The 15,093-nt window shown below is 43.5% G+C and overlaps 1 protein-coding gene across 2 annotated transcripts in view; it reads right to left on the reverse strand.

Moving 5' to 3' along the window:
* rasgrf2b (Ras protein-specific guanine nucleotide-releasing factor 2b) overlaps window positions 1-15,093 on the reverse strand; it is a 47,705-nt gene that overhangs the window by 1,722 nt on the left and 30,890 nt on the right. For both annotated transcript variants that reach the window (XM_028996970.1, XM_028996969.1), the window contains 10 exons: window positions 14,242-14,633; window positions 11,853-11,978; window positions 10,569-10,658; window positions 9,541-9,647; window positions 7,719-7,831; window positions 6,047-6,107; window positions 3,414-3,517; window positions 3,142-3,226; window positions 2,842-3,039; window positions 2,528-2,607 (listed from right to left, as the gene is read on the reverse strand). In XM_028996970.1, the coding sequence (XP_028852803.1) occupies window positions 2,528-2,607; window positions 2,842-3,039; window positions 3,142-3,226; window positions 3,414-3,517; window positions 6,047-6,107; window positions 7,719-7,831; window positions 9,541-9,647; window positions 10,569-10,658; window positions 11,853-11,978; window positions 14,242-14,633 (1,356 nt within the window). The remainder of the gene's footprint in view (window positions 1-2,527; window positions 2,608-2,841; window positions 3,040-3,141; window positions 3,227-3,413; window positions 3,518-6,046; window positions 6,108-7,718; window positions 7,832-9,540; window positions 9,648-10,568; window positions 10,659-11,852; window positions 11,979-14,241; window positions 14,634-15,093) is intronic.

Raw genomic sequence — 15,093 nt, forward strand, 5'->3', positions numbered from 1 at the left:
CAGATGTGCTGAGAGTGGAAATCAGACATGACCAGATAAAAATATTAAACTCACACTCACAATACCATTGCCTTTGCCTGAATTGCAATTGCAAATCACATTGTCTGAATGTGTTTATGCAGCAAAAACGTGAGCAACTGAACTAATCTAAAACCAAAGTGTCCACTAATTGTTATTTCCATTTTATTTACAGTAAGAGTCCCTCACTCCCTATCTGAGCCCATTTCCCACACTTGTCTCTGTCATAGTTTTAAATAAATTTACAGTATTTATCAGACGCCCTTATAAAGAGCAACAGGTTTAAATGTCTTTCTCAAGGACACAATGGTAGTTATATTATTAGTATGATATATATGATTATTGTATTAGTAACATTTTTCCTTAAGAATTAATTAAAGTATGAAATGTAATTAAAGTACAAAATGTAATGGAAATACAAGCTTTAGGTCAAATACAATGGCACGACATTGCAGGTAAAAAGTACAACGCCAAATAGGGTGTCATTCACCAATCTCTGTGATAAACACATGACATCAGAGTCTTATTTTCACAGCACTATGACAGATGTAGAATGTGGTGCAGGTTCAGTACCCACACTGGCATTTTTTTTGTAGTCATGTTTCCATAAACTAAGCTTAAAATGACAGTTCTCACACACTCTACTTCCCCTCCTGTCAATGTCAAAGTAATTCACCAAACACAAACCTGCTAAAAACATGTATTACTAGGGCTGCAACAACGAATCGATTGAATCGCTAAAAATCGATTACTAAAAGAGTTGGCAACGAATTTCCTAATCGATTCGTTATGTCGCGCGACGCGGAGATGTTTGATTATTAAAAAAAACTTTATTTGAGCGCGGAGCGGAGTGAACACACTCGGTCTCTCTCGCGCACAGATGCTAGCAGAGTTTGGCGCCTCATAGACAGCGCGGAGCAAAATAAAAAAAAACAAGCGGAGGTAGAGGACAGATACATGGCGGAGGCAGAGAAATCTGCGCAAAAATATGCAAAAGCGACATGGCACGGCACGGGAGCGCCACGGCAATGATCCAGCACCTGAAACGCAAATATGTTGGAGTGTTTGAGGAGGAAGAAGGGAGTTCAGCAGCAGGGGAAGTCACTACAGAATCCTACTTTTGTTCCGTTTTGAAGTGAGGAACGTAATATCCCTGGTGCTGGTGTTTAACTCGCCGCGGAGGAGAACTAGACGGGGACTTACAGCGCCACCTACAGGTGTGGAGGGGGGATGAAACAGCGTTCGGACTGTTCTCTGCGTCTCCACGTGGACGACTCGCCTATTGTGTCCCTGAGCAAGACACTTAACCCTTAGTTGCTCCAGGGGGACTGTCCCTGTAACTACTGATTGTAAGTCGCTCTGGATAAGGGCGTCTGATAAATGCTGTAAATGTAAATGTTTACCTGTCATCCAGCTTGACAGGCATGACAAGTTAGCGTTAGCTCGTTAATAACAGTAGTAAAGCAGGGGTGCTATAGTTACTTTGCATTAAAAGACTAAAGACATGTTTTATATGTTGTCATGTATAGCTACACTGCAAAAAAAGCTTTTCTTACCAAGTAATTTTGTCTCGTTTCCAGTCCAAATATCTAAAAAATCTTAAATCAAGATTACTAGACAAGAAAAATGGCATGAGAAAATTAAGTGATGCTTAAAACTTCTGTTTGAGATTATATCTCATTAAGATTAGTTTTCTTACCGCATTGGCAGGTAATTTTGCTTGTTTTAAACAAACAATCACTTAGTTTTGAGATGTTTTATCAGAAAACAAGACATCATTTCTTATGCTATTTCATGTGTCTAGTAAATGTATCTTGATTTAAGATTTTTTAGAGACTTGGACTGAAATCAGGACAAAACTACTAAGTTAGAAAAGTGTGTGTGTGTCAGTGTGAGAGTTTGTGTGTGCGTCTGTGAGTGTGTGCATCTGCAGTGTAGTGTAGAGAACAAGTTCTGACATTCAAATAAATCCTGTTAAATTTTCTGATTTGTATTGTTCTTTATTTTTTTATAAATTATTTATCTGGCAGCTCAGGTGGCACTTTATTAAAAAAAAGTCTATACTTGGCAGATGTAAAGCATACATGTGTATGTTTTTTGTGTTAGTCAATTTCTATTTTATTTTATTATTATTATTATAACAGCTCAAGGAGCAACATGTTTGTGCACTTTCTAAAGATTTTGGTTCTGTTTTTGAATAAAGGGTTGGAAATGAATGCTTTTCTTGTTTTTGTTTTTTTTTTGCTTGTTTTTTTTAAATCTGATTCTATGATTAATAAAAAAAATAATCGACAGATTAATCTATTATTAAAATAATCATTAGTTGCAGCCCTATGTATTACACTAAGTAACGACCTGCTACAATTACATAAGACACTGTCCTCTGTACGCATTTTATAGTAATTCCCAAAATATCAATTTCAAATCCACCAAATTTTTCACCACTGAATGCAAGGTCATGTCTGCACTGTTTTATGAAGCACAACGAACATGTCAGCTTCAGTCTCACTTCTTCAAAGTCTCCCTTAGGTTCTTGAATCTCCCCTCTGAGGAAACAGGCTTCTGCAACTTGTCCATCAGCGCTTTGGTCTGTGGGAAACAAACGCAGAATACATTTTATACTAAAGTAAACCATAGTCGCCACATTTTTGTTTTGTTTTGGTTCTGTGCAAAAACCATAAACCATCATTATATTACAGCTTGAATTACTATGCAGCTTACCAAAATCAGTGGGTGTAATAAAGAATAAATTCTGAGTCAAGATAAAGCTGATCTCAGGTCAGCACCCCAACTTGAGACGGACACAGGCTCTAAGTCACACACCTGCTTGCAGACTTTGGCCCATGTCTTCTTCAACCTGTAGATGGCGCTGCGGTTCAGCGCTGATGTAATCTCCAGCACCCCGTTGTAGTTGTTCAGGCAGCGGCAGATATCAGCCACAGCCACCCACTTCTCTATGGAGTTGGCCCTGGAGCCGACGTCTGTGTGCGTCATGATCTGAGATGCCACCAGGTTACTCATCTGCAGGGCCAGTTGAAAAGATGGATGGGGCAGAAAAATAGAGACGTTGAAACATACATGTTGTTTCTGAAGTTTCTGAGCATATTGTACAAGTAAATTTACGTCATTAAAATGCTGGCTGGTCTTCATGATGTAGGGAGTTCTCTCCGTTTTGTCGTTCTTCATCCAGCCCTGACCCAGGAACTCCCTTGGGTGGGAGACAGGAAGCAGAGAAAAAGAGATATGCATAAGACACCACTTCCTCTACACCGAGGTGCCAATTGGTTCATTATATTGGTGACCAGTGTGCCACACATAGATATGATCCAGTTTAAATTCCCAATGGAGACTGGAGCTGAGAATTCAGAAACTTCAGGCTTCTACCTGACACTCACTCATAGGGGATGCTTCTGAAGACGATGTGGTCCAGGAGAGTTATCTGCTCAGCCAAGTCCATCGCTGACAGAGATTCAAAGCACTCAGCCTTAGGGCATTCAGCCTGCACACACACAGAAGCATACATATATTTATATATATATATAGAGAGAGAGCACACACAAGGGCAGTGGTGGCCTAGCGGTTAAGGGAGCAGCCTCGTAATCAGAAGGTTGCTGGTTCGAACCCCGATCCGCCAAGGTGCCACTGAGGTGCCACTGAGCAAAGCACCGTCCCCACACAGGGTGATGGGTTAAATGCAGAGGACAAATTTCACTGTGTGCACCGTGTAGGGCTGCACGATTTGGGGAAAAAGACATATTGCGATTATTGAGATCAATATTGCGATATGCGATTGCGATATGATAAAGGACACTTGCTTGTATATCAATGAAAAGTCGCATACTAATAGTGAAATGTTTAATTTCAAAGTGAAACATACAAACTACTTATAACAACCTGAAATGCCCAGTGCTTTCAAAATACAATATTCTACAAAATTAAATAAATCACAAAAAATTCTTTACATTACTTTCGAATGACAAACCCTGGTAAGGCTAAACAACTGTTTTGATTATATTTGGCCATTCTAAAATCCTGTATTATAGTTCTTACGTTTAACCAAAACGTTGTTTGGAGGCTGTTTTTAACACAGGGATGCATAGCTTTGCTAGCTTAGCTAAGGTTAAGATTTGTAAACTGAGGTGAATTTCTTTAGGAAACCTTCAAAGTTTGAGAAAAGTTAACTAAACAGCTAAGAACAGTCTAAATAGTTAATGCCTACGTTTAGCCAAAACGTTGTTTGGAGGCTGACTTGAACACATAGCTTCGCTAGCTTAGCCTAGCTTAGCTAAGGTCAAGACTTATAAATAAAAACGTGATTTTATAATGGCAAAATATATTCAAAACAATTGTCCAGCCTTACCTATGAAATGTAATCCACCGGGATCTGGTTTGGAGCGTACAGCGTTTCTACAGCCCCAAGCAGCTCGAAGAGTGATGCATTTTTATGCACTTCTCTCCATAGACATGTATATGCTTCACGCCACAGCAGAGCCTATCACAATATGCCGGCGACGTTGACGTACGATGCAGCGCGTCATGCCGCGTCTACCCATATGTCTCCGAATTGAAAGTCATGTGACCAAACACGTCACATCCGCCTGAAGTGAAACTTCAGCTCGCAAACTTTGAGAGAATGAGAGAATGGATCGGATATGTCGCCGATCCAATCCATGTACTAATCATTTAAATCGCAGCTTTTTGTGTTCATGTAATCACACAGACTGACAATCGTAATCGCGATTAGATTAATCATGCAGCACTAGCACCGTGTTACAATCACTTCACTTTATCACTTCCTGAAGCACTATACTATGTGAGTACTTTCTCACAAAGTAAACAAAAACTCCTCAGTAAAAACAAAAGAACAAAATCTGTTATCATGATATCATTGCAGTTAATTTATGTTTTAGGGCTGATTCAGATGACAAATCTTCTGTGGAGGCACTCAAAATGCAGCGTTTTCCGCAATGGGCCTGCATCTGTACACTTTTTTTTTTCAAGTGCACTGAGACTGGAAATAAGATGTGACAAAATGGAAATATTTAAGCACACACCCGTGCCATGTGGCACACATTTCACTGCGAAAAAAAATGAATTAATAAACAACTAGTTGCTTGACCAGATCATCTCCCTGTCGCTCCTCATCTGAGCCTTCCCCCCCCACTTGTCTCTGTCATAGGTTTGACAAGCTTTTGTCTTAAGAATGAATCACGATTAATTGGTAATTCTGATAAATGCTGTAAATGTTAATAAATGTAATACATCTGAATATAAGCCAAGCTTTTAGCATCAGTGAATGTCAGTGATGATTTAAACAAGACATTTCTCATGATTTAATGAGACATCTCATTCCTCATTCCTTTCCTTCCTAAAAAATGAAGAAGCCCACAGCAAGTATCCAACAGCACCCCTCTCCTGAAACTGCATTCACTCAAGACGCTTTGATGCAAGTCTGGATGGGTCTGCGCTCTGTGAAGAACAGCAGGGGGGAAATGAGGGCTGCTGTGCTTTTGTTGGAACCAGCAACAGTCTCCTCTGTTTCACCACAGCAGGTTATAATGACACGTCGCACAATATCATCCGCCCGGTGTCTGGATGTCTGAATTGGAGACGTCTCTCTCGCTCTCGGAGACCTCTGATGCTGTATTAGCCTTGATTACGCCGTGGACATGTCTCAGTGCAGGCACTCGGCCATTGAAGTGTCCTTTATTCCAGCCAGCAGGACGGACTCCTCAATTACTGTTTGTCACGCTTGCCCAATGCCGGGTTGTGCCTTTAATTTCATTCACATTTGCATAATGACACTCGAAACACAGAGAAGCACTCGTCTTTCAGCTCCAGTGCAAAATGCCCCTCGAATTCGGAAAGTTTGAAGCTCACTTTTAGGGGGGGATAAATCTCTAGCTCTGAGAGTTGTTATGAGGAGTTCTCACCGAAATAACCTACGAGTGATTAAAATGTAGGAATGTTTAGCCCAGGCGTTCATCCCATAGTCATCTCCAGGCGAAATAATGTGGCCCATGCTCACCATCTGCAGTATATCCTCAATCTTTAGCAGGGCGTCGTCCTGGTCATCTTGAGAGAGAGCACTGAGGGGAAAGATTGATTTGTTGGTTATACAACAATACATGGGGCATACACCGTTTTCAGCAGATACTCACTTTGTTGATTGCTATCAGCCCACTGGCAAAAAATAAATTCTTGATGGGAGAGGTTGTTGCATTAATTTTGAGATTGCAGACAATGATGCTAAAGAACAACAGCAAAAAGGCCCTGTTACAAAACATTGCTAATCTGGAGCAATGGTGGCCTAGCGGTTAAGGAAGAGGCTCCATAATCAGAAGGTTGCCAAGGTGCCACTGAGCAAAGCACCGTTCTCCACACACTGCTCCCAGAGCGCCTGTCATGGCTGCCCACTGCTCACCAAGGGTGATGGGTTAAAAGTAGAGGACACATTTCAATGTGTGTGCCGTGTGCTGGGCTGCAGTGTTTCACAATCCCTTCACTTTTTTCACATTTACTATTGTGTTTTTTGAATGAAAATGTAAAATGCATTTTTACATTATAGAATTAAACTGGAGACATGGAACTCACACAGTATTGGAACTGTCATTGGAACTGAACATGGAACTGTCACAGAGTATTTTATTCTCACTGGAACCTTTTAAAAAGTATTTTCATACTTAACATAAAAAATAAAACACAATTTTATGTATCATGTTGCCAATGGCCCATTCATAGAAAAGTAGCAAAAATGTTATGCCAAAGATGCTTTCCAATGAGCAGTAGACCTGACACGATTGACCTGCACCATGAACACTATTAACACACAATGTTCTGGTCCACATCTACAACTTAGATTTTATTTCTCCTGTGATCATGCCCTGTAGCTGTAACAATCCATAATGAATCCATGGTTTCAGCAGGTTTAAGATAGACGCATTTAAGACCACTTTCATCAAATCCAGGACCCTGCATTAGGGGTGTCAATATCATTTGTCCAAGGGCCAGAGTTTTTCTCAGCAGACGCTGTGAGGGTCGGATGGTCTTCTAAAATACAATATTAATTGAGTAATATATTTGTCATGATGGCTGGACATGGCGAGGTAGAAGGACGCAGTCGCACGACATCACGAAACAGGGGTTTAATACATGGTAGACAGGACTAGGGGAACAATACCAAACAATGACCCGGCGGCAAACAGACACGAACAGGTTCACTTTATACAATCATAAGCAGGACGAACATGAAACTCCGGTCTGAACTCCGGACCCGGAGTAGCCCCTGCCGGACCGGATCATGACAATAATAATTTTTTCTCTTCCAAATTTCTGTTATTTTTTTTACCTTCGAGCAAGGAGAGGGGAAGGCGGCTGCTGAGTGGCTGGAACGGCATGGTCAAACCGGCTAGGACCGGCCCTGGTCATTTCCAAGCGTGCAGCACGCAGTGACCGGCAGATTACTGACAGATTGAAGGCTTGTTTAGTTTGATTTACTGGGTCTGCAGTATTTTTAAGACCTTTACACTCTGGATTTAGGATTAGAAGTCATTTTTAATGATATTTTAGGCCTTCATTTTGGAAAATCGGTCATGCGTATGCGTCCTCCTTCATCGCCATGTCCAGCCCACCGTGACAATAAGATTAACAAAGTCTCTTGGATGAACTAGGTGAATATAGTGTAGATTCAGGCTCCATACCTCAGTATATTTGTGGTCGCTTTCCTCTCCTGAGGCAATAGGTCAGGGTCTCTCAGAACCTCTTCCAGCAGGCAAATCACACACGTCTTCAGTTCGCTGTTCATCTCAAAGTCCTGCCAATCAGCACACAGCAATTGGGTCACTACCTGTCCTTATTATCCGCACACGCCGTCCAGAGCGTTGAGTGTGCCCATCGACACCTGTGTTCGGGATCAGGAGATCTGACACCTACGAGATGTGCAAATGCCCATTCCTTTTCTCCTATCAGCCACTATTCAACCGTCTCAAACCATCTTTTGTCTTATTACATGCAGCCTGCCTCAGAACCCTTTGATAAACTCAACAATTTTTTTTTCATTTTTTTTTTGTACTACTAATGAGGAAGGGTAATAAAGTGTGCCATGAGCTCGCTTTATGAGCTTTTGTGCGTTACTGGCCTTCCAGCAGAGTTGTTTGCATAGCATATTTGAAAGTTTGCCATTCAAAATGCAGAACAGCAGATTAGCCCTGATGCAAGACAGCCAACGGCACAGCGCCTTCCAAAAACACGGGGGTTTAAATAATTCAGCTACTGTGCCTATTTCCATAATCCAGTGTGGATTTGGCTCTGAATGACGCCCATTATTTCATACTTTAAAACACGTGACCTTTAAGACTTCTACTTCCAACAAGGAAGCAGAATGAACTAACCACCATTAATCGGAACAGAGAAATGCAAAGCCTACACGAAAGTCCACAGGGACGTTGGTCTCAACTCTATCTTTGTTGCCACAGGTGCCCGGGGCTGGAGGAAGAGCAATGAGCACATGCAGCGCCCGTGATGCTAGTGAAATCCACAGTAATGGCCACACCCATGCCTCGCAAGAGGGCAAAAGAAGGCACCAAGAGCACCAACACCCGCTGATCCCAAAGCTCCCTGAGAGATTGTTTACTGATCATTTTGCCTGCTCCCTCCACCCAGCAATTTTCACTCCAGCCACCTTTGAAAGAACACCTCTGTCACTCTCTCCTGCCCCCTCACAACTCACCTTCAAAGGTCAAGCTTAATAAGCAGCTTCTACAGTTCGAGAATCTTTGCATAATCTGAGGAACATCTGAACCGATCGATGCAGTTAGTCCGGTCCATAAATCAGAATCCGGCTGATTCGGTTGCCAGTTAGATGTGCATTGCAGTGAATAGTTAATTGCAGAGTGTAACTGGTTTAATTTGCTGCTGCAGCATTAAGCGCCGCGGCTGACGGGTTTATGAGACGGAGGCATGCTCTAATGAGAATACTGATCAATAGTCCAGGAGTCTTTTGCACGGCATTGCCAGGTTTCACGGTCGCTACTGATTGGCCAAAGTTGGAATGAATTTAATAAAGCCCACTCAACAGGTTGCGATACTCTCTCACGTGCTTTCCAGAATTGCTTATTCCTAACTGGACTGGCGCTGTCCTGCACTGGGAGGTCTTATCGATGTAGCTCTTGATGAGGCATGAAATCTTCATTCAGCCGACATGTTCTGAGCCAACTGAATAACATGTACTGATATTTACGTAATTATCTGTGTTCGGAAAAATACAGCATTACTGCTCTGTTTAGGTTCATCTTTTAATGAATGGACCTGTACAATCTGTTGTAGTCCTGACACCTCTAGCCCATAGAGGTAAATAAAATTACTTGACAAATAGAAAGATTTTTGCACATATTTGTTTTGCATCCCTTCAAAGTGGACCTTTGAAAATTCTGAAAGAACAGGCTATTAATCATATAGAACACAATCTAATTAAGTCTTGTTTAAATACAGTAAGTGTTTCAAGGCTGAAGAAGAAGCACAAACCTGTGAGTGCTTGGAGACCCAGTGACGGAGGACGTTGAGGACTCTGTTGGTGGCTGCTCGGCGTATGATGAACTCTTTGTCGCACGTCCTCTCTGAATTGTTAAAAACTGCAGGGGAGGACAGACAGCAGAAGGTGCAACTGCAGGAGATAACCAATCACAGCCCCCCTGGGTTGGTGTGGTATTTATTTCCGACTGAGCTCAATGCCATCATCCGTTGCTGAACGTATCGGAACCATCTGGATTTAAGTGGCTTTCCGATTAGAATGGCCTAATTTTCATAGGGTCATTTTCATAAACATAACTTAGTCTTTCATTTAATATAACAGGCACTATTTTCTAATTGTTTCCTATTACAAAAAATTAATTTGTGAACAGATTTTATTCTCACTGGAACAAGCATTTTCAAGTATTTTCATTTTATCCTGCAAAAAAAAAAAAGCATTGGGCTTGTTCACTAGTGTAAGGTCACTAGTATAAGTGTAAGGTAGTGAAAGGTGTCCTCAGGATTTAAATAGGTACATAAACGAGAAATAAATATGATCTCTATTCATATTTGTGCATGTGACTTTTTGACAGGAGAGGGTCTAAATCTTGCAAGTAATGTGCATGAGAGCTCAGTCATTCGGCTCCATTTAAGAAACATCATTAAAGTTTTACATTTACGCATTTACCCGACACCCTTATCCAGAGAGACTTACAAATCAGTAGTTACAGGGACAGTCCCCCTGGAGACACTCAGGGTTAAGTGTCTTGCTCAAGGACATAATAGTAGTAAGCTGGCTTTGAACCTGTGACTTTGAGGTCTTCTGGTTCATAGGTGAGTGCGTTGCCAACTAGGGTAAGTACCTCACTCAGTCTACATGACATGCTTAGAATTAGCTTGAAAAACAATTTCAACCATACATTTGTATGGTTGCCTGTATATTTCATTTTTATTTCTATTTGATTCAGATGGACCCGGGTAGGTTAGTGGGGCAGGATTATTTGCGATGATTATAACACGGCACGTTTTAGACAGCATGTTACCTGGAGGGCTGCTGTGACCGGCGGCGGCAGTGGCGATGGCGAAGGCAGAGGCGGGAGAAACCGAGCAGCGCGAATTCTCCACTGCCTGAACTATAAAGCAACGTAAGAAAAAAATATTTATTCCCTACAGTATATGTTACACATGGTATCACACGGTATTTTTAAAAAAAAATGTTCCAGTGCCTACGGAAGCATCTCTATGCAGACTAGTGCTATATTGTTTGTAAGCCACTATGGACAAAAGCTCCAGCCCAGTGAATCTGGTTGCCATGTTTTGAGAGGAATCACATGACCTCAGGATTAAATATTATTATGGATTAAATAACTGAGGAGTAGATGCTGAGCACACAACCCCAACTGCGGGGCATTGCTGTTTAAAAATTGCCCATATTTTAAATGTTTAAACATGCATATAAATGCAATGAACTGGATGTCTACGTTAACTGCTGACTTACTGTGTTAACTATTGCAGTCAACCCTACTGCTTTAACAAATTTCCATGAATTTCCATGCTGCGGTTTCATTGTCAGAAACAGATAAACTAAACTGCACCAAACATGACTGCAAAACAACAATTAAAAAACCCATCCCAGTTGTGAAATTAATAATGTTAATGAATGCACTGGAGGCGGAATGGGCACACCGTGGCACAACTGCAGAATAAACAGTTTGGCTGGAAAATGTGCAAGGACATAGCAAATCTGGACAAATTACGCTGACGTGTCTGAGGAAATAGGACAAATATTATTTAACCTCCTTTCAACTCCCCTATATATACCTTCTTTTTAATCTCATCCAAAATATATTTATTAATGCTGCCCAGCCCAAGGAAAACTGGCGGGAATGACACTGGCGGCCATTTATTAGCAGAACTGGGCCCCTTTGAGCGGTTCTCTGACCCAATCCTGTCCCGAGAACCAGGCCGCTCATGCGGTCAGGACATACATTAGTGGGCAGCGCTGAAGGGGCAGAGTGTGACAGCGGCACGTTCCTTTCTGTCAGAGCTGAGATGTAAATATTCCAGCTTCTAGACATCTGGCTTTTTAAAAATAAACCATGAAAAAGAAATGAAGAAGAAGAAACCATGCAGCAGGACGGGGGCTTCAGGCAGCCACTAGAATTGGACTCCCGGTGTCCACCAATCCTGGCCGTTGTGGTCCAGCTGTCACATTTTTTTAATAGAAATTTAATACAATTCAATTCAAATAACTTTATTAGACCCTGAGGGGCAATTTAAAAGACCCCTGTTATCCCCCAATGTGACCAGGATGGGGTCACTCTCACCTCCTGACTGCCTGTAGCGCAGATGCCGAGGGGTGGAGGGGGACCGACAAGGCGAGACGTCACCCGGTTCGGCCGCCTGTGGGGACTCTGGGATAAACTTGTCCAGTGACACTGACTCCAGGACAGCTGTGCGGGGACAACAACAGGTCAGATAGTGAATGACCACCATATCCTCTACACTGAACAACACACACTCTGTCCGTATTCTGAATCCTGTTGATGATTTCATGTTCAAAATGGCTCCACACAGCGAGTGGTCAGAAGAGCAGGCAGGCTCATTTAGCACTGCGAAAGGAACATTCTGGAAGGTAAATTTCAAGTCTTGCACTTGAATCAGACTGAATTAAACATCCAAATGTCACAACAGCAGAATATTATGCACAGTATCCACTTCATTAGAAATCATGAGCAAGACTGTGCTATTGATAAAAATGGGCACAGGTCAAATTGTTAATTTTGTCAGCAGAAATAAATTATAATTTCCTATAAAACAAACATCATGTAAAACCTCAAATGAGAACAGTTTCCTTAGATTTTCAGATGTTAATCAATACTAAAATTTACAACCAATTTTGTACCAATTAACACTTATATTCCAGTTTTGCATCTACCCATTCATGGAAATTGCCTGCAGACTACAACCATTTTTAACAGGCATTGTAGCAGGCAGCCCCTCCCCAGCTACCTGGAGGGCCCAGAGACACTTCTTGACACTTTAAGGCCCCGTCCATACGGAAACGTTTTTCTCTGAAATTGTAAAATTGCTGTCCGGTAACGCCTTGTGTCCACATGGAGACGGTATTTCAGGGGCCCCTGAACGGTTAGTCCTTGAGTTCATATGAGCACCGACTACACTCGACCCAGCAGCTGAGCTATAATGTAAAGTGTATATATAGTAAAAGCCGCTTTCAGACCGAATGTTGTATGTGATGCGGTCACTGTGAGGATTGCAATTCCTCGCCAAAAAACTGTGAATTGCATTCAAGCCCGAGTGTGCGGGTGTGGTTTGCTCTCAGAGATAACCTTCCTGCAGCTATGCAGGACATATGTCATGTACCACATGGTGACACGATGTGTCCTGGCAGGGTTTATGAAGTTCAGAGTTAATCACACGGCCACAAAATATTATTTGTTAACTAAAGTGGACCAGTCTATAGCATCAATGCCTTCGTCTTGCAGGAACTGCTGACACTCCAGACACATGAGGTCCAGCATTGTCTGGCATTAGGAGGAACCCAGGGCCAACCGCACCAGCATATGGTCTCACAAGGGTTCTGAGGATCTCAACTCGGTACCTAATGGCAGTCAGGCTACCTCTGGCGAGCACATGCAGCCCCCCCAAAAAATGCCACCCAATACTGGCCCAAACTGGTCACGCTGGAGGATGTTGCAGGCATCTCCAAACTCTGTCACATCTGTCACATACCACCCTCACGGGAGTCTATTTCTGACCGTTTGAGCAGACACATGCACATTCGTGAGACCGTAGGGCAACTGGAGGTCATTTTGCAGGGCTCTGGCTGTGCTCCTCCTGTTCCTCCTTGTACAAAGGGGCAGTGGTGGCCTAGCGGTTAAGGAAGCGGCCCCGTAATCAGAAGGTTGCCGGTTCGAATCCCAATCCGCCAAGGTGCCACTGAGGTGCCACTGAGCAAAGCACTGTCCCCACACACTGCTCCCCAAGCGCCTGTCATGGCTGCCCACTGCTCACTCAGGGTGATGGGTTAAATGCAGAGGACAGATTTCACTATGTGCACCATGTACTCGGAGGTAAATGTGTGGTCGGTGTGGTCTGAGGTAGAGGTGCTGCTGCTGGGTTGTTGCCCTCCTACGGTCTCCTCCACATCTCCTGATGTACTGGCCTGTCTCCTAGTAGCACCTCCATGCTCTGGCACACACAGAAATCCTTGCCACAGCTCGCATTGATGTGCCATCGCATTGAGCTGCACTACCTGAGCCACTTGTGTGGGTTGTAGACTCCGCCTCAGGCTACCACTAGCGTGTTAAATCAGTGTTGCTTCCTAAGTGGACGGTTTTATTTCATAGAAGCGTGACTGACTTGGAGTTACATTGTGTTGTTTAAGAGTTCCCTTTATTTTTGGAGCAGTGTATATGAGAATTAGAATTAGCTGACAAATCGGAATGCCTCAAATGGCAGTGACATTTACGTTAATGAAGTCACAGAATAATTCTTTAATACAGAAAAGTCCACACTGGGCACAACTCAAAGGAGACGCATCAACAGCTTCAGTAGATATGATTTTTTTCGTATTTAATTAGCAAGGTCTGACAGAGTGCTGCAGTATGCGGTGTGGATGATCTGATTCTTTGGTAATTAACAGGAAACCACCGCTGACTCCACAGGGGTCTTTTTCCCCAACGGGTTTCTTACCCCTGCGGATGCTGCGTCGGAACTTCCCGCACAAGGCGTCGATGCGTGGAAGCTCCTGGTTCTCGTCCACGGACCCAGGGCTCTGTTCAGGCGAAGACGGCGTCCTGCTCAGGTCCAGCTTGCCGCTGCCCGGTGGTGGGGACACCGCGGGGTTGAAGACGGAGGTGGGGCTGCTGGCAGCCGAGGACGACGTGGCGCCGGACAAATCCAGCACCTTGGCGCTGATGGGAGAGTTGAGCGACAGCTTTCGCATCCGCACCGGAGAGGACGTGCGGGACGGGATGGACAGGGGCGGCGGTGAAGAGAATTTGCGGCAGAGCCGGGGGGACTTGTCGTTCACGTTCTCCCCGCTGCGGTTGTTCTGGTTCGTGGCAAAGAATAACTCCAAGGACCTTGGGTGAACAGAGGGCACAAACAGAGATGGCATTAATAACAGAGGAGCGTGGGCACTGACGTACGCGCTGCCTACGGTGACAATGGACAAACAGGCTCCCCAGCCCCTCCTGGGAGTTCAGGATAAATGCCGTGGCAAACACTACCGCACAGCATGGCTCTAATACAGCCTGTGATCGGCCTCAGGAGCAGAGGGGAACATTTACATTTACATTTACAGCATTTATCAGACGCCCTTATCCAGAGCGACTTACAATCAGTAGGTACAGGGACAGTCCCCCCTGGAGCAACTCAGGGTTAAGTGTCTTGCTCAGGGACACAATGGTAGTTAGTGGGATTCGAACCCGGGTCTTCTGGTTCATAGGCGACTGTGTTACCCACTAGGCTACTACCACCCTACGAGAGGAGGGAGGGATGCAGGGCTCTGGATGAAACTGCACGTTCATCAGAGGGGAGGGA

This window comes from Denticeps clupeoides, chromosome 11, assembly GCF_900700375.1.
Source record: "Denticeps clupeoides chromosome 11, fDenClu1.1, whole genome shotgun sequence".
Classification (NCBI taxonomy): domain Eukaryota; kingdom Metazoa; phylum Chordata; class Actinopteri; order Clupeiformes; family Denticipitidae; genus Denticeps; species Denticeps clupeoides.